Source organism: Giraffa tippelskirchi, chromosome 7 (genome assembly GCF_054371585.1).
Source record: "Giraffa tippelskirchi isolate mGirTip1 chromosome 7, T2T-mGirTip1v1.2.pri, whole genome shotgun sequence".
In the NCBI taxonomy this organism is placed as follows: domain Eukaryota; kingdom Metazoa; phylum Chordata; class Mammalia; order Artiodactyla; family Giraffidae; genus Giraffa; species Giraffa tippelskirchi.
Genome location: NC_137281.1, coordinates 3,611,103 through 3,629,659, shown reverse-complemented (window position 1 = coordinate 3,629,659; position 18,557 = coordinate 3,611,103). Strand labels below are relative to the sequence as shown.

General features: G+C 54.0%; 1 protein-coding gene across 8 annotated transcripts in view; it reads left to right on the top strand.

Annotated features, from left to right (window-relative positions):
- The window catches only part of PRKCG (protein kinase C gamma), a 71,357-nt gene extending 54,179 nt beyond the window's left edge, over nucleotides 1-17,178 (top strand). For 5 of the 8 annotated variants that reach the window (XM_081505651.1, XM_081505649.1, XM_081505653.1 and 2 more), the window contains 15 exons: nucleotides 3,852-3,963; nucleotides 4,131-4,262; nucleotides 4,993-5,149; nucleotides 5,738-5,872; nucleotides 6,118-6,205; nucleotides 6,727-6,756; nucleotides 10,215-10,367; nucleotides 10,686-10,874; nucleotides 11,903-11,994; nucleotides 12,081-12,143; nucleotides 12,279-12,417; nucleotides 13,431-13,511; nucleotides 14,619-14,726; nucleotides 16,032-16,172; nucleotides 16,269-17,178. In XM_081505651.1, coding sequence (XP_081361777.1) covers nucleotides 3,852-3,963; nucleotides 4,131-4,262; nucleotides 4,993-5,149; nucleotides 5,738-5,872; nucleotides 6,118-6,205; nucleotides 6,727-6,756; nucleotides 10,215-10,367; nucleotides 10,686-10,874; nucleotides 11,903-11,994; nucleotides 12,081-12,143; nucleotides 12,279-12,417; nucleotides 13,431-13,511; nucleotides 14,619-14,726; nucleotides 16,032-16,172; nucleotides 16,269-16,457 — 1,809 coding nt within the window. In that variant the 3' untranslated portion in view covers nucleotides 16,458-17,178. The remainder of the gene's footprint in view (nucleotides 1-3,851; nucleotides 3,964-4,130; nucleotides 4,263-4,992; nucleotides 5,150-5,737; nucleotides 5,873-6,117; nucleotides 6,206-6,726; nucleotides 6,757-10,214; nucleotides 10,368-10,685; nucleotides 10,875-11,902; nucleotides 11,995-12,080; nucleotides 12,144-12,278; nucleotides 12,418-13,430; nucleotides 13,512-14,618; nucleotides 14,727-16,031; nucleotides 16,173-16,268) is intronic. The other 3 variants (XM_081505650.1, XM_081505655.1, XM_081505648.1) reach the window with 1 other exon arrangement.
- The last annotated feature ends 1,379 nt before the right edge of the window (nucleotides 17,179-18,557 follow it).

Sequence of the window (18,557 nt, the reverse complement as noted above, 5' to 3'; positions counted from 1 at the left end):
ACAGGAGGAAGGAAAAGGGAGCCCAGAGAGACTGGGAGAGACAAACTCAGAGAGATGGAGGGGCAGACACTCAGAGAGGGAAACTAGAATAGAAAATGGTAGATACGGGGAACTGCTTAGCAGGTACTGAGAGAAGGAAGCCCAAGAGATCCTGTCATACACACACACACACATGTGCATTTATAGATGCCCCCTCTGTGTGTGTCGTGCACACACATACACCCATGTGCACACACACGTATGCATATTGTATATGCACACACACGTGTATACACAAATTCCCCCGTGTTGCACACACATATGTGCAAGCACACGTCCCCCATGTATGCACACACAGAAACACACAACCATTCTCTCCCTCCTCTCCACCCCAACATCAAGGGGCTAACAAGAACTGTCCACCCTGCCTGCCCACCCCCCATCCCTCCTTCACTCTTTGTCTGGCCCTGGGGCTCCTCTCTGTGAGCCTCAGTTTCACCCTCTGTACAGTGGGGCTGACCATCTAGTGCTGACCTGGAGAACTTTCTGGCATGATGGAAGCATTCTGTATCTTTGTCATCCAGCTGCCAACCACCATAGCTAGCCGCCGAGGGACGGAAGTTTAAAATCCTGCTTGGTTTAGTCGCTAAGTCGTGTCGGGCTCTTTGCGACCCCACGTACTGTAACCTGCCAGGCTTCTCTGTCCATGGGATTCTCCAGGCAAGAATACTGGAGTGGGTTGCCATTTCCTTCTCCAAAAAATCCTGCTTAATTTGAATTAATAAATAGCCACCTGTAGGATTTCCCTGATCCAATGGTTGACTCCACACTCCCACTGGAGATGGCGCAGGTTCAATCCCTGGTCAGGGAACTAAGATCCCACATGCCACACGGAGCAGCCAAAAAAAAAGAAACAGCCGCCTATAGTTAGGGCTACAGTGTGGGATAGGCATCAATCTAGACGCCCCCAGGCTTGTTTTGACAGTTCAGTGAAGTCAGGCAGCATGAGACTAGCCCAGGGTTTGACACAGAGTTGGAGATGGTTTTATGGTTAGCAGATGGAGAAAGAGGCGGATTGAGAAAGAGAGAGAGCACACCACGGAAGTCCATGAGGCATTTTGCCAGCTTGTCAGGTCAAGAAAACTGAAGTTTAGAGGATGCGACTTCCGAGAACATAGATTGAGCTCCACTGTCTCCCAGCACCTGTATGTATTATGATTTGCTGCCTCACCTGCCCACCTCCACCACCACCAAACACTCCATCTGATTTACCCAGGGCTCATTGCGTGCACTTAACAGGGATCTTGTATATAGCATAAGAATGAATCTTCTCAACAGCTTATAAAATCAGGTATTGTTCCTGTCCCCATCTAGCGGAGGCTGTTGGGCCAGGACACCTGGGCTTGAGTCCCACCTCCACCGCATGTTGGTTCTCTGACCTTCCAGAAGTTAATTTACCTCTCTGCACCTCTGGAGTTCCTTGTCTGTAAAATGGGTTTTAATAACCATGCCCTCATCTGATAGGATTGTTTTAAGGACTGAATGAGCCAACTCCTTGGGTATGAATACCTGGTGTGTAGTGAAAAACAAAATACTAATTATTATCATTGTAAAATTGTTACTATTATCGGTGAGGAAATAGTGCAGACAAGCCCATTCCTCTGTATCTGGCTTTCTTTTTTCTCTGTGAAGCATTAAGCTTTTATTCTTGTCAGCAACACAGATCAAGGGCTTAAGAAGTGCTCAGGGCTCGAGACGCATGATTGCATTCCGTCTGCACAAGAACCCTTTCAGGGAGGGCTCATGGTCCCATTTTATGGGGAGGCTCCCTGAATTTCTTAAAAGAGTGGTGTGGGGGAAGATCACACAGCTGGGTCGTGGGCAGAGTCAAAATTTGGACCCTAATCTTCCGAATCGGAACCCCAGTACTGTCTCCCTTTTTAATAGCTACTTTCACCTTGAGAATAACCACAGCAGCTCCCATGTCAGGTACCCTGCTGGGAATTTTCACCCATAGCATCTCATTTCGTGTGGCAGGAACACTGGGGGCTCGGGTTAGCTGAAGATCTTTAGAGGTTCAGAGCATGCAACTGCCAGCACCTTTCCCCACTCAAGTACAATTCAATCCCCACTAAACTTCAAAATAAAATCCTAAGAAGATCTTGAATTTTTACCCTATAATACTCTTGCAATGCACTCGTAGAAAATCGAACCAGGGTCTCCTGCACTGCACGCAGATTCTTTACCATCTGAGCCACCAGGGAAGCCCCAAAGTGTTCATCGCTCATTTGTGTCTGACTCTCTCCGACCCCGTGGATGGTAGCCCACCAGGCTCCTCTGTCCATGGAATTCTCCAGACAAGAATACTGCAGTGGGTAGCCATTCCTGTTTCCAAGGGATCTCCCCAACCCACAAATCAAACCCGGGCCTCCTGCACTGCAGGTGGATTCTTTACCATCAGAGCCACCAAGGAAGCCCTCTTAGGAAACCGCAAATATCAAATTATTTCGTACTCAGACATTGCTGAGGGTGGAAGGAGGAAAGCTTTTCCTGGTGTCTTAAATTCATGCTTAATTGGAATTGAGCTATAAGCAGTGCTTCAAGATATAGATTGTTTATTTCCATTGGGCAGATAAAGACACTGAGGCTCAAAATTGGGCATGTATCTGAAATCACAACTGGGAAATGGCCCAGCTCTTGAGTAAACCCAGGGCTATGTGGGGACTGCAATAAAATCGCTAGTAATAACCATGGCAGCAATGACAGCAGTAACACTGCCGAGCACATTTAACCAGATCCAGCACATACCAGACCCTGCTGTGTGGTTTACACTTAATCTTTGGGATACCTGGGTCCCTAAAACTGAGAGAGCATAGTCTCCATCCCACAAGGGGCTCAGAGAAGGCTGGTCATCATTGGGCAGACATTGAAAGAGGCTGACCATGAATGATCTGGGGTTCATGGTGGCCCACAAGTCCTCAGAGAACAGCTTGTGGAAGACTATGGGGTAGGGACTATGGGACCTTGGAAGCCTCCACTTCCTTCAGATTCTTCCCAGATTCCACCTTGTTGGTACAACCTTCCTTGATCACTCTATTTCACATTTCAATTCCCCCCTCATCTCTGATAGTGTGCATCCCTGCTCCATCTTTGCCCAGAGCACCTATATCCGTTCAGTTCACTTCAGTTCAGTCGCTCGGTCGTGTCCGACTCTTTGCAACCCCATGAATTGCAGCACGCCAGGCCTCTCTGTCCATCACCAACTCCCGGAGTCTACCCAAACCCATGTCCATCGAGTCGGTGATGCCATCCAACCATCTCATCCTCTGTCGTCCCCTTCTCCTCCCGCCCCCAATCCTACCCAGCATTAGGGTCTTTGTACCTCATACTATATATTCTAAGATTTTTTTTATGAGGACTATTTTTTTAAAGTCTATGGAATTTTGTCACAATATTGCTTCTGTCTTATGTTTTGATTTTTTGGCCCCAAGGCATGTGGGATCTCAGCCCAGGAATGGAACAGGTTCCCCCTGCAGTGGAAGTTAGAGCCTTAACCACTGCACCACCAGGGAAGGCCCTATATATTTCATTTATACTGTTCATTTTCTGTCTCCATCCACTAGAAAGTAAAGTCCACACGGATTGCAGTTTTTATTTGTTTTGCTCAGGGGCTGGGTCGTCGCACCAAGAAAAGTGCCAGGCACGCAGTAGGTGCTCCATAAATACTGGAGAGTGAATGAGTGAGGCGGAACAGCCTGAAGCCTGGGAGAGCAGGGCTGAAGAGGAAAAGTGGGGGCGGGGGGGTGTGCTTGTTCAGGAGCCCCTCCGGCCCGCGCTTCTGACCGACTCCTCCCGACCGCCCCCCACCCCAGGATCCCCGGAACAAGCACAAGTTCCGTCTGCACAGCTACAGCAGCCCCACCTTCTGCGACCACTGTGGCTCCCTGCTCTACGGGCTGGTGCACCAGGGCATGAAGTGTTCTTGTGAGTCTGCGAACCCGGCGCTTCGGGGCCCCTGCAAAAGGCGCAGAGTCTGGGTCTCGAGTAACGTGGGTAGTGGTGGTGGGGGCGTAGAGAAGGGGAAGTGGGAGTCTGGAGTTAAAGGCGGGACCCACAATCCCACCTTCCACTTCTGTCCCCCTCTCCACCAGGCTGCGAGATGAACGTGCACCGGCGTTGTGTGCGCAGCGTGCCCTCTCTGTGCGGCGTGGACCACACGGAGCGCCGAGGGCGCCTGCAACTGGAGATCCGGGCGCCCACTTCCGATGAGATCCACGTCACGGGTGAGACCCCGCCTCCTCGCCTGGCCCCGCCCCATTCACCGAGCTGCCCGCCCACTCTCCCGGACCCAGAAAGGCCACGCCCCCTCATGAAGGTCACGCCCACACTGCTGACCCCGCCTGCACACCACCTGGCCACGCCCCTTCCTGCTGGAGGCCCCTGGTCTCTGGCCTTGCCTCTCGTGATGGCTGTTCTAGGCGTCAAGGTCCTGGGGGTGGAGGCGGGTGCGGACGAGAAAAGAGCTGGTCCCAAGTGAGGTTCCAGTTTACTACATGGCTTCCCAAGTGGCACAGGAGACATAAGAGACCCGAGTTCCATCCCTGGATTGGGAAGATCCCCTGGAGGAGGGCATGGCAACCCACTCCAGTATTCTTGCCTGGAGCATCTCATGGACAGAGGAGCCTGGCGGGCCACAGTTCATGGGGTCGCAGAGAGTCAGACACGACTGAAGTGGTTTAGCATGCACGCACTGGTGATATGGCCAGGATCCTAAGTGAGCCAGGGGCTTTGGGTTTGATTTCTGGGTCACTGGCTGAGGAAAGGGCTTCATGCCCCATCTTCTGGGTACTGGAGAAGGAAAAGATTTTTTAAAAAAGAAAGAAAGAAACAAAAAACATGGGTCATGGAAGAGGAAGTTGAGAGACTGGAATTCGTGACTGCTGGCTGGGGGAAGGCTCCGGGGCCTCTCCCTGGATCTTAACCCCGTCTGCCCTCCTTCACCTTCCCCCTCAGTTGGCGAGGCCCGGAACCTCATCCCAATGGACCCTAACGGTCTCTCCGATCCCTATGTGAAGCTGAAGCTCATCCCAGACCCTCGGAATTTGACCAAACAGAAGACCCGCACGGTGAAAGCCACGCTAAACCCTGTGTGGAACGAGACCTTTGTGTTGTGAGTCTCGGGTGCAGGGGAGGCCCGTGATGACTGCCAGAACGATCTGAGAGTCCTAGTGGCCCACAAGACTGCAGAGAGCAGGTGGTGGAATAGGAGGAGCCCTGCGGAGGGAGGAGAAAAGGAAGCGACTGAGAAAGAGGGATGGAGACACAGAAGGGGACCGTTTCAGAGTTAAGGCCGGTCAGAGAGATTAGACAGAGCCTGAGACTCAGAAGGAACAAACCCAGGGAGAGACACAGAAGGCTTGGGGCGGGGTGTGATGGGTGGGCGGCAGGAAGAGAAAGAGAAGCCAACTGAGAGAAAGACAGAAGGACGGTTCCGGAGGGAGAACAGGAGAGATCCGGAGAGAAAAGCCCAGAGACAGGGATGCGGGAGACCAGGGAGGGGGCCTGAGAGAGCAGGCTAGGTTGACTTCGGCCCCGGCGGGGAGAGGGACCCTCTTCAGGAGGACTCGGGGTGGGAAGACACGCCGCAGAGCAGGAAACAGGCCCCAGCTCAGGAGGTTTGCCGGCTCCTCCAGCATCGAGGGCGCAGAGGCCGGGGAGCCACGAGCTGGTCCCTCACTGCGCCCCTCTCTCCCCGCAGCAACCTGAAGCCGGGGGACGTGGAGCGCCGGCTCAGCGTGGAGGTGTGGGACTGGGACCGGACCTCCCGAAACGACTTCATGGGTGCCATGTCCTTTGGCGTCTCGGAGCTGCTCAAGGCGCCGGTGGACGGCTGGTGAGGGGCGGGCGGGGCGGGGCTCCATCCCCAGGGGTGTGGTCTCTCTCCATCCGCATCGCATCGGGCAGCCGCGCCTCCATCCCCGGGCCTGTGGTCCCTCTCTTCTTATCTCACTCTTTCTCTCGCTATCTCTGTCTCTTCCCCTCTTCGGATGTCTCCACCTCTCCCTTGGGTGCCCCCCCACGCCCGCCCCATCCGTCTTCCCACCCCCCACCCCGCTCTGGTCTCCGTCTGTATGTCAGGTACAAGTTACTGAACCAGGAGGAGGGCGAGTATTACAATGTGCCCGTGGCTGACGCCGACAACTGCAACCTCCTCCAGAAGTTCGAGGTACCCAGACCCCGGCTTCCCCCGCCCACCCCACCCCGGGGAGCGCAACCTCTCACAGTTCAGAGCTGGCCTTCCCCAGACTCCATCACTGCTTGCCCACTGAGCCGGGGACGAAAATTCCCAGAAGACCCTGGAGTTCTTTCCGCTTTTCTAAGGGACTGCTGGGAATTAGAATTCCTATCCATCCCCAGGACTTCCCAGGTGGCGCTAGTGGTAAAGAACCCTCCTGCCAATGCAGGAAACACAGGAAAGGAGGGTTCAATCCTGGGTGGGGAAGATCCCCTGGAGGAGGACATGACAACGGACTCCAGTATTCTTGCCTGCAGAACCCGATGGACAGAAGAGCCTGGTGGGCTACAGCCCATGGGGTCGCTAAGAGTCAGACAAGACTGAAGCAACTAACACACACACGCACACACATCCATCCCCATGGCTTGGGGATCGGGGGCCCCCATCCCCTGCTTTAGAGCCATAGCCTTCCTCTCCCAGGAGGCCCTGACTCTGACTTTCTTCTCCCCCAGGCCTGTAACTACCCCTTGGAACTATACGAGGTGAGAAGAGCCAAAGGCTTGGGTTGGAGGCAGCTTCGTTCCCATGGTCTGTATCTGTCCCCGACACATCTCATCCCTCTCATATGTGTCTGCATTTCCACACGCATGGGTGGAGCGCATACCACACCTAGTGGCAGGTCTTGTGTTTGCTGAGTAATCTGAGCTCTCTGGAGGTCAGTCTGACCCTCAGGCAACTCCCCAAGGTAGGGATAGCATCACACATTCCTTAGATTCAAGGACCCACAGTTCTGAGGCTCTAGGGCCCTGTAGCTATCAATTCTGGTCCCGTGTTTCTGGCATTCCGTGGACTGCGGGGCCTGGCTCTGGAATTCTGTGGTCTGTCATTCCGGGCCTGTGGTTCTCGGATTCTGTGGCTACACTTCTGTTTCTTCCTGGCACTGAAGAAGGAGCAGAGCTCTAGGGGATGTAGGTCCAAAATAGGGTTCTCTCTGCCACCTGCAGCTCCCGAGGCAAGTGTATTTATGCCGATCGATCGCCTTGTAGTCTTCAGCATTCCTGTTGCTGGGGGATGGTAGGAGGCGCACAGCCGATGGGAGGGTCCTGGTAACTCTCCTGCTACTGGTATCCTTGGGGAGCTTCCATCGTGCCCCGACTCCCCTCTGGGCTGAATCAGCCTTGGGGAGCAAAGGTCAGGATCCCCAGCTGGGGCCTCACCCAGCCTCTGTGACTCTGTCTATAATGACTTGTGTGGAACCATGTCACCAGGTGCCCTGCCAGCCAAGCCTTGTATGTATGAAGTGAAGTCTTCCAACTGGCCTTGGATGCGCCCAAAATCCCCCACCCCCAGCTCCCCACCCCACTGTGCGCCTCTCCATAAGGCCGCCAGTAGTGTCTGTCATTCCACCCTGGAAAGTTTCAGGAAAGGGGCTCTCGCGGACCCAGGCCTTTCTCTGTTCCTGACTTTGTGGGTATGTCCCCCCTCTAGTGTCCCCTAAGGACCCTCTCTTGTTGGATGAGGACCGTGTAGGGCCACCCCCAGAACAGAGCCAGCCCGTGAACTGGAAAAGCCAAAGGCATCTGAGGAATTCCCAAGGGTGTGGCCGCAAGAGCAGTGGTGTGTCTGGGGCACTTTCAGTTTCACAGGTTTCCTGCCCAGGACAATTCCTGGGTCAGGAAGATCCCCTGGAGAAGGAAATGGCAACCCACTCCAGTATTCTTGCCTGGAGAATCCCATGGACAGAGGAGGCCTGGCGGGCTACAGTCCATGGGGTCACAAGAGTCAGACAGGACTTAGCAACTAAACTACCAGGGCACCCAAGAAGCACAGAGGTTAACCCAGGGGCCAGGGGAGGTGATTAGGGAGGACTTCCCTGAGGAAGTGACACCTGAATTGCTCCTTGAGTTTTTCTGAAATTTCTCACTGTGGCCTTTCTCTCCTCCATTGTTTTGTTTTGTTGTTTTTTTTTTTTTTCACTTCCTGAACACCTATTTCCTGAAGTTTTACATAAGTCAAGCCCTATTCTGGGAGTAGAATCAGGCCATTCCCTGGGGAGCTCCTCTTTCAATGAAAGTTACAGATAGAGAAGGAATGTATTTGATCATGGAGATGGCCTCAGGCACTGGGGAGTCCTAAACCTCTGGCAGGACCGGAGAAAGGCAGAGAAAAACTTCAACAGGAAGTACAGGACTCCCTGGGTAAAGGAGAAGGAGGGCAGATTCCCAGGCCAAGGAAGGAACACGTGCCCTCTCTCTCTCTTCCCTGGTGGCTCAGACAGTAAAGAATCTGCCTTGCAATGCAGGGAAGGTAGATTTGATCCCTGGATGGGAAAGATCCCCTGGAGAAGAGAAGGGCAAGCCTGCTCCAGTATTCTTGCCTGCAGAATTCCATGGACAGAGAAGTCTGGCAAGCTACAGTCCACGGGGTCCCAAAGAACGAGCTATGACGAGCGACTAACACTTTCACTCTGTCATTTCTTCTTTCAAAACAACATATTTTCACTTGAGCCCTCCGTGTGCCAGGCATGGTTCTAATCACTGGGGATATAGCAGCAAACAAGAAGAGAGGGAAAAAATACACTCCTGCCCTCCTGGGAGGAAGACATTAAATAAAGGCGCTGACGATCCTGTGTCAGAAGATGATGAATGACTATGGAGAAAAACAAACGCTAAAGATAGAGAGTGCTGTTCTGTGAGATTTTACAGTCAGCGGGGAAGCTTCACTGAGAAAGTGACCATTGGGAAAAGACAAAAGGAGATGAAATAGTGAGCCGTAAGGATAGTGGAGAGCCTTCCCAGTGGAGGGAAGGTCACATGCAAAGGCCCTGAGGTGGGAGCAGGCCAGCAATGTCTGGGTTCAATCCCTGGCCAGGGAGCTAGACCCAGCGCGGCTAAATAAGTACATTTTTTAAGTAAATAAATAGACCAAGTGAGATGGGAGGGCACTGGAGGTGGCCCGAGATGGTTTTGATTCAGACAAGAGGACTGCCTCTGTGTCAAGAACTGATGGGAGGAGGAGGAAGAAGGCATCGTGGAGGTCCAGAGGTGAGTTGCCAGCAGCTTGGCCCATGGAGGCAATTATGATAAGCGTGTTCAGGTTCTGGATGTGCTCTGACGTTAGAAGTACAGGACGTGCATTCAGCACTCGACTCTAGACCCAAGCCACCTGCAGGGTGATGGTGGAGAAGCACAAAGGAGGGAGACACAGTCTCTGACATTAATGAGTTTTGATTTCTGGCTCTGGTTTTTACCTGCTGTGTGGCTTTGGGCAAGTTACTTACCTTCTCTAAGATGGGAGATCGGGTGATGGTGCTGATGGGGAGGATTGATGGCATATAGTAAGCTGTCTAAGTGCTAGTTGAATACTAAACTCTCCATGCAAGCGTGCTGAGTCTCTTCAGTCATGTTCGACTCTTTGAGACTGAAGCCTACTCAGGCTCTTCTGTCCATGGGATTCTCCAGGCAAGAATCCTGGAGTGGGTTGCCATGCCCTCCTCCAGGGGATCTTCCCGACCCAGGGATCGAACCCAGGTCTCTGATGTCTCCCACATTGTCAGGCAGGTTCTTTACCACTAGCGCCACCTGGGAAGTCCAGTGTGAACCATTCAGTCATGTCCAACTCTTTGCGAACCCATGGACTGTGTCCTGCCAGACTCCTCTGTCCATGGAGTTCTCCAGGCAAGGATACTGGAGTGAGTTGCCATTTCCTTCTTCAGGGGATCTTCCTGACCCAGGGATCAAACCCAGGTCTCCTACTTTGTAGGCAGATTCTTTACTGTCTGAGCCACAAAGGAAGCCAAGTAAAACCTCCAAGCTATGGGAAACCAGAAAAAGTCCCTAAACCAAAGATGGGTGTGGAAACAGCATTTTTTTCTCTCTCCATCTTTCCATTTCTGTCCCTCTTCCCTTCCCTTTTGTCTTGGGATGCTGTGTCTCTGAGGGGCACCCCCTTATCCCCTTCCGGGGTCTGACTAGCTCTGCATCTCCCCCCTTTCTCACAGAGGGTGCGGACGGGTCCCTCTTCCTCTCCCATCCCCTCCCCATCCCCCAGTCCCACCGACTCCAAGCGCTGTTTCTTCGGGGCCAGCCCTGGACGCCTGCACATCTCCGACTTCAGCTTCCTCATGGTTCTAGGAAAAGGCAGTTTTGGGAAGGTTGGATTCCTGGTGCTCTGGGGGAAGGGGAGGATGTATGGGGGAGGGGTCGGGCTTCTTAGAGATAAAATCAGGGTCGGGGGGAGGAACTAGGCTTCTGAGCCCCAAAGATGGTTTGATGGGGCCTCTTGAGTTCCTAGAGAGGAGAGGCCTAAAGATGTGAACACTTGCCCAGAAGAAGTGGCTGGCCACGTCAGGGCACCCGGTCCCCCGAGGGTGAGACGGGGGACCTGGGATTCTGTTTCTTTGTCTCCTTGAAAGGGAAGGCTAGGGACCAGCGCTCTGGGTTCCTGAGATGGACTAGGTCTCTGTCCCTAGGTGATGCTGGCCGAGCGCCGGGGCTCCGATGAGCTCTACGCCATCAAGATCCTGAAGAAAGACGTGATCGTCCAGGATGACGACGTGGACTGCACCCTGGTGGAGAAACGCGTGCTGGCCCTGGGGGGCCGAGGCCCCGGAGGCCGGCCTCACTTCCTCACCCAGCTTCATTCCACCTTCCAGACCCCGGTGCGAAAGGAGGGGGCTCCAGGCTGGTTCAGGGGCCCGGCCTCACCCCCACACACACACACCCCCACCAACCCCCCAGATGCATTTAGCATTGGCTTTGAGAGTCTGAGTTTGGGGGGAGGGCAGAAGAGCCCGGTGGACTCTGAAGGGGCGTGGCCGGTTCCTCAGTGGGTGTGGCCAGCACGCAGGTGGCGTGGAGGGCGTGGCCAGAGGGCTGGGAGCCTGAGTGGGCGTGGCCTGAACTCCCTAGGGGTTGAATGGGTGTTTTGGAGTACCGGCTTCTGGAGTAAAGGAGTGCGTGGAGAACATCTCCTGAGTGAGCTTGCCTACAACTGGGCTCTGCGTGATGTGGCTGTCACTCGTGGGTTCTTAGTTAAGGACTCATCAGAAATAAGGCGTTTCCGAAGACTGAAATGGGACAAGTCAGAACTGTCAGAGGTTAGACAGGGTGTGACTCTACTTCCAAGAGCTCTGAGTGGGCGCAGCCAGCTTCCTGGATTTTTTTTTTTTTTAATTAGTATTGGGAATTCCCTTCTGGTCTAGTAGTTAGAACTCCATTCTTCCACTGCAGGGGGCTTGGGTTCGATCCCTGGTCGGGGAATTAAGATCCCTGCAAGCCGGCAAGGTGCAGCCAAAAATTTAAATTTAAAAATAATTTAAAAATTAGAATCATTTGCAAGTTAAGCCTGAACAACTTTGGTCCCTAGCAGGTGGCAAAGACTGTATGTGTGAGTGAGTGGATATGGTAAGAGGTTTCAGTTTCCCTGAGATTTCAAGCAAAGGGTGGACCTCAGTCTTAAATCCTGAGAAGCGAGGAGGGGACCACCCGACAGTTCGACAGTTCGGAGTAACAGAGGATGGAGTGGGTGGAGATTCTATGATGGCGGGTGAGCGTACACAGTTGCTCTGGATTTCAGATTGGATGGGCCCAGAGCCTTCCACGTTGGTCTGGAGTGGGCAGGAATGGATGTTTCCCTCCCCTGGTGGGCGTGTCCTTGCCTATAAGCCCCTGTCCACCCCCTCTCCAGGATCGCCTGTATTTTGTGATGGAGTATGTCACCGGGGGCGACTTGATGTACCACATTCAACAGCTGGGCAAGTTTAAGGAACCCCACGCAGCGTGAGTCTTGGCCAAGAGAGGAGGCTGAAGGGAAAGTGGAAGGGTGTCCTGTCTCTGGCCTTCTGACCCCCTGCCCCCTCCTCCAGGTTCTACGCCGCAGAAATCGCCATCGGCCTCTTCTTCCTCCATAACCAGGGCATTATCTATCGGTGAGCAATCCTGGGCTTTCAGTGGAGGGAATAGGACCCCCTGAAAGGGAAGGGATTCGAACTTCACAGCTCCAGGCTGTTGAACTCTCTCCCCTTCTTGCAATTCCTACCCGCTGCACCCCAACCCACCCGCAGGGACCTGAAACTGGACAACGTGATGCTGGATGCCGAAGGACACATCAAAATCACCGACTTCGGCATGTGTAAGGAGAACGTCTTTCCCGGGAGCACCACTCGCACCTTCTGCGGGACCCCGGACTACATAGCCCCCGAGGTAACCCCACCTGCGCTGCTCTTAGCGCTCTCCAAGTTCACTGAGTGGGTGTGCCTGGGTGTCTAGTGTTCGTAATGTGGGGACCTGACCCCGGGGTCTTCACGTGAGTCATGGACTGTTCCAACTGTGCAGTGCCGACAGTGTTGTAAGTGGGTGGGGCTGGGTCTCTAAATAGGCAAAGTGGGCGGGACTTGTGGGTGAATGTTCTGAAAGAGTAGGACCCCCTTTAGGGATTCTAGAGAGCAGAGCCTGTTACTGGACCGTTCTAAGCAGCTGGGAGAAGATTCCCGGTGTACTCTGAGGGAGTGGGGCCCATCCCACTAGAACATTAGGCTTGTGGAGGCTGTCCGCTGGATATTTCAAGTCGGCAAGAATCAGCTCTGACTTTGTTGGGGGGTGGTGCTAATGATATGACTGTATATAAGTAGGCTAAGAGCAGGTCCCAGCTTCCCTGTGGGAGAGGTGGGGTTGATGGTGCTGTCCTTGATCCTTCCTGGTGACTCTGCGCTACTGTCTGAGTAACCGTGCCAATGGTTTCAAAACATAGCTGCTGATCAGCATCACCTGGGAAGATTTTGAAAAACACACACACCTTCCCGCCTCTGACTCTGGTCTGTTGTGGCTGGAATTCTTCAGGGCTGGCAACAACTATCTTTAAACAGTCGATAATCTGGTATGTGTCCAGATTTAGGACTCTCTGGTCTCTGAAGTTCTGTGCTGTGCACCTGACGTTGTAAGGAGAGAGTTCCGTTATCTAGATATGCTAGATGGGTGGGCGGAACTTGCAACTTAGTGCTTAGATCGTCTTTATATTGGAACCAAAGGAATGTTCTGAGTAGGTAGACTCTGCTTCTCAAATGTTCCAAAGGATGGAGCCAAAGTGTTCTGAGTGGGAAAAGTTTGTGCTGAAAGCATTTAAAGTTGGGTAGGGTTTCCAGGTGGTGAAGCTAGAGGGGCCCACGTTTTCTTAAAACACAAATGACAGTCGCTCACCTTCCTCCCTCCTCGGCTAGATCATTGCCTACCAACCCTACGGGAAGTCTGTTGACTGGTGGTCCTTTGGGGTTCTGCTCTACGAGATGTTGGCGGGACAGGTAAGGGACTCTGGGGAGAGGCTGGTTTGCCTAAAGGCAACACAGAAGGGGTGCCACCTGTTACATGGCCTATCTCAGAAGGAGCAGGTCAGGAAAGGATGTCTTTAGGCTGAGTGTAGGAAGTTGTAGGGAAGTCCGTTGAATAGAAGAGCGCTCTCCATGGTTCTGAAACATTAACTTCCCACAGGCTAGGGGTTCTTCCCCCTTTTTGTGTCTTGGACCCTTTTCTCAGGACAATGCTTTTAAATACATGAAATAAGAAAATAGCATTACAGAAGAAGTCAATCATATTGAAATCTGGCTATCAAAATGTTAAAGGCTTAATCAAATCTAATTTAACCAACTAAATAAACTTAACTTAAACGTGTGTGGTTGTCTAAGGGTATTAGAATATAGACTTATATGTGACTTCCTACTAATGAATTAAATGATATTAAGTAGTAATATCTCACAGGAATAGGAAGTAAGTAGGAAGACCTGTCAGTAATTTTAAAGTAGAGAAGACTTTTTTTTTTTTTTTGAGATATCTGCAACTCTTATATGATAAGAAAATATCGGTGATTTCCATCAGTGATAAAGTCACAACTACTACTGCTGGGGTTTCTTTCCTACATTTATAAGGCTGAATTTCAATTTTAGATTCCAAAAAATAAGGATGCATGCTTTTTCCCATCCAAATTCAAGGACCCCCCCCCCCGACTCAGTTGTAGAAACAGACTCCCTAGACCCCTCAGTAGAATCTTTGGATACTGCTTTTCCAAATCCGAAAAGGCTGGAGGCCACTCATCCAGCCAAGAGAGTGTCTTTACAGTTTTTCCTGCAGTTTTTCTCTCTTCTATTCAAATGACACATTGGCTAATTAACACCTTGCTGATTTACATAGCAGATAGAGACAGAGCAATAAAGAGATGCAGAGAGCTGAAGCATCTGCGACAGAAAACAGGAGCCTCTGCGAGTGAGAAAGACATAGCTTTGGCGGTCTGGTCACATTTTTCTCTAGGAACTGGGGGGCCCCCGGGGTGGGCTCTGCTTGTGGTGGGCAGTGAGGACAGGAAGGTGGGGCCAGGTAGTCAGGTCTCTGACTCTTTAGCGCTTCTACTTTCTTAGCCCCCCTTTGATGGAGAAGACGAGGAGGAGCTGTTTCAAGCCATCATGGAACAAACTGTCACCTACCCCAAGTCACTTTCCCGGGAAGCTGTGGCCATCTGCAAGGGGGTGAGAGCCCCCTGACTCCCAGATTCTCCAGGCCCACCACCCACACACCCCAAGGCTGCCATTCAGGACTGCCCACGCAGTGTCTCTGCACATTAGGAAAAGGCTCCCACTCCTCAAGTTGATATACTCCCATCTGCTGAAAAAGTTTATATAACACAGAGATCTTGTTAGAAAAATCACATCCTGCCTTGCTGCCCCAGGCAGTCCAAGGGCAGCCTCTACCCTGTCCTCTGCTCCCCGCCTCTCCCCAGCTCAGGGCAGGCAGCGCTGAGCTGAGTGGGTCAGTCAAACCTAACTCCTGCCACATTTTGTCCTGCGGGATCTTGGGCGAGTCACCAAAAGTCTGGGAGCCACCGTCTCCTCCTCTGGGGTTGTGGAATTAAGGCAGGAGAGAGAGCCTAGCCTACAGCAGATGTTAGCACACTTCTGCTTCCACCTGCTGTCTCCATGTCTCTCTGACCACGTCTCTCTGGGCTTTTGTCTCATTCCTCTGCCTCCGTCTGCACATGATGGGGCTTCTGTGTCACTGCCTTCTTTCTTTTTTTTTCTTTTTCTGTGTCCTTCGGGGTCTCTGTTCACCTTTTCTGTCTTCGTCCTCCTCTTTCTGGGTCTCTATTACCTTCTCACCAACACCCCCTTCACACACACACACACACACACACACACACACACACACTGGATCTCTCTCCTCCTCCTTCTGGGTCTCTCTCATCTTCTTTTTCTGGGTCTGTCTTCCCCTTTCTCGGAGTCTCCTCCTTCGTATGGGGTCTTCATCCCTCTCTCCGCGTGTCTGTCTCCCGGGCCTCCACCCTCCTCTGTTGCTGGGCTTCCGTCTCCCCCACCCCTTCCCCTCTCCTCCCTTCTCTCTTCTTCCTGCTGAGTCTTTCCCTCTTTCTGGGTCTCTGTTCCCCCTTTTCTCTGGATCTTCTCTCTCCCACCTTCTCCTCCTCTGCCACTTTCCCTTGGGGGTGTTTTCCTGATCGTCTTCCTCTCTTTCTGGGTTTCTCTGCCGCTCACACCTTCACACCCTGACCTTGCTCCTTTCTTTGTCTGTCGCTGGGTCTCTGGGTTTGAGTTTCATCTACCCCGCCTCGTGTATCCCCCTTCTCCTCTTTCTCTCTCCCTTTCTCCGCCCCATCTCTGCACCCCCCCAACACACACACACTGTTCATTCTTTTCTTTCTGGATCTCCGTGCTTGTCTCTCTCTATTCCTCCTTCCTCGTCTCCCCCCACCCCCGTCTTCCTCTGGGCCTCCTTGTCTGGGACTCTGTCTGTCTGTCCGTCTCTCTCTGTGTTCCCTGCAGTTCCTAACCAAGCACCCGGCCAAGCGCCTGGGCTCCGGCCCGGATGGAGAGCCCACCATCCGCGCTCACGGCTTTTTCCGCTGGATCGACTGGGACAGGCTGGAACGGTTAGAGATCGCGCCTCCGTTCAGACCCCGCCCGGTCAGTGCCCTCCCGGGAACACGACGCCGGCCCCTGAGAGGGTGGACCAGCCATGCGTTCCGACGGGTCACGGTTCCCTCTCGGTGTTTCCCACAGTGTGGCCGTAGCGGCGAGAACTTCGACAAGTTCTTCACTCGGGCGGCGCCCGCGTTGACGCCCCCTGACCGCCTGGTTCTGGCCAGCATCGACCAGGCCGAATTCCAGGGCTTCACCTATGTCAACCCGGATTTCGTGCACCCGGATGCCCGCAGCCCCATCAGCCCAACGCCTGTGCCAGTCATGTAATCCCACCTGCTGCCACCAGGCGTCCCCACGGCTCCTTCCTCCGCACCGGCCTTGGCCCTCACCTCACCATGCCACGCCCCTCCTTTCCAATTCTAAATCTTGCTCCCCAGCGTTCTGGCCTCTGCACCGCCCCCCGGGTTCTAGCCGCCCCGCCCAAGCGTTCCTGGCATTCCGCACTCCCAATACGATCTCTAGAGTCTTACCGTGTGCTAGATTCTGCCGCTGTTGAGCCCTAGATTCTGACCTGCCTGAGCGTCCTGGACTCTGTTACACCAACTTACAGAACCACCGACCCCATCCCAGTTCTCCTTTTTGTTTTGTTTTGTTTTTCCTTCTTCTTCTTCTTGGAAAATAGTCTCATGGGGTGGGCTGTTCTAGACTAGGATTTCAGAACATCCCCCCACCTCCGAGGCCCCACCCACCTCCGCTCCAGTTCCGGAGTAAGTGGGAGGCTGTGCCCCCTCGCTCCAGCGCCCCTCTTCTGTGCTCTAGGGATTCCTGGGACGTATGGAAGATACCCCCCGGCACCACCACCCCCCGCCCCGTTCTCGGTCAGCTTTTGTCCTAGGCTCCTTCACCCTAGACCCTTCGCTGCATGGCTCCTCCAGTCCTGCTCGAAACCCCACCTCTACCCAAATGCCTGCCACTCTCGGGACTCTCTGCGACCCCCTCCTGCCCGGCCACAGCTGCTGGAGAATAAATTTGGGATGCTGATGCTCAAGTGTTTGGATGTTTTTCTTCTAAGCTTGGAGAATGAAGGGGGATGGAGGTGGGACAACGACTATACATAGAAACACACAGAGGCTGAGTAGGGGGCTGTGGAGAGAGACCCATAAAGTGGGAGAAGGTACCCACAGCCTGAGAGCAAACAGCAGAGACCCAGAGAAAGCAGAGACACACAGAGAGAGACACAGAGGGAGAACCAAGGCGGACACTTGAAGCAAGAGGCAGTTATACGCACAGACAACTGAGCGTGTCAGGCAGAGATCGGGAGCACAGAGACACAAGCGCGCACACTTTTGCCCAGAGCAAGGTAAAGCTCCCAGGCAGACACAGACACGCTGAGACCCGGAGGCCGGGAAGTCCGAAGACGGAGGAGGAAAGTCAGCCCTGCCATTGAGAGACATTAGGACAGAGAAACCTGTGAGCTTAAGGATTAGCGACGTGAGGCGAAGGGCGGACAGACGCACCCTGCGGGCCTCTTTCCCTTGACCCACTTGCGAGTGAGGGGCGTGGAGAGGACAGTCACAATAGACTACACTTCCCAGCAGACCCCGTGGCAGACCCTCCCCCCAGGCGCGGCCCCCGCCGCCGCCAGGGCTGACGGGAAGTGTAGTCCCTGGAAGGGGACAGGCCCGTGGAACGGTGTGCTTCTGTCTGCGTTTAGAGGGAACTGAGCCCCGAAGCCTCACAGGCTCCCTCGGGGAGCTCCGGCCTGTCCTCGTCCCTGCAGACTCCTGGGTTCCCGAGACTCGGTCTAGCTGGATGCAGGGGCTCCCCCTGTCTCCCCCCAGCACAGCCGCGGGGCCCCCATCCGTGCCCGCGGCCCCCAACCCTTGCTCCGACCCTCGGCGGGCGGCCTGCCCCTTTAAGAGTGGCCCCGCTGACATCACGGCGGGGGTGGGGGGTGCTGGCCCGGCTCCCGGCTCCGCGGCGGCTGCAGGACGCGGCTCCGCTCCGCGCCCGCCCGCTGCTCAGGGGACCCCCGGCCCGGGACGCCCCCTCCCGTCTCCTCCAGCCGCCCAGACCCCAGGCTGCGCCCCCACGCCTGGCCAGAGCCCCAGTCTTCATCAGGGGACCCCCAGGACCGCCCCTGCTGTCTATCCTTCTCAGGGTCTCTCCTCTCTTTCTCTGTCCCTCCCTCTTTCTCTCCCTCCCTGTCTCTCTCTCTCTACCTCCAAGGTCTCTGGGTCTCAGCATCTCTCAGCCCAAAGGCCTTTGACAGTCTACCTGTCTCTCTCTGTGACCTCTCGACTTCCAGGAGCCCAGAATCTCTGAGTCTGGAGGAAGAGGGGGCCTGCCTAGATCCGATCTCTGCCTCTCCATCTCTCTCTCTGTCTCTCCAGGCCATCTGTGCCTCCTCCAGTCTCCAGACCCGGG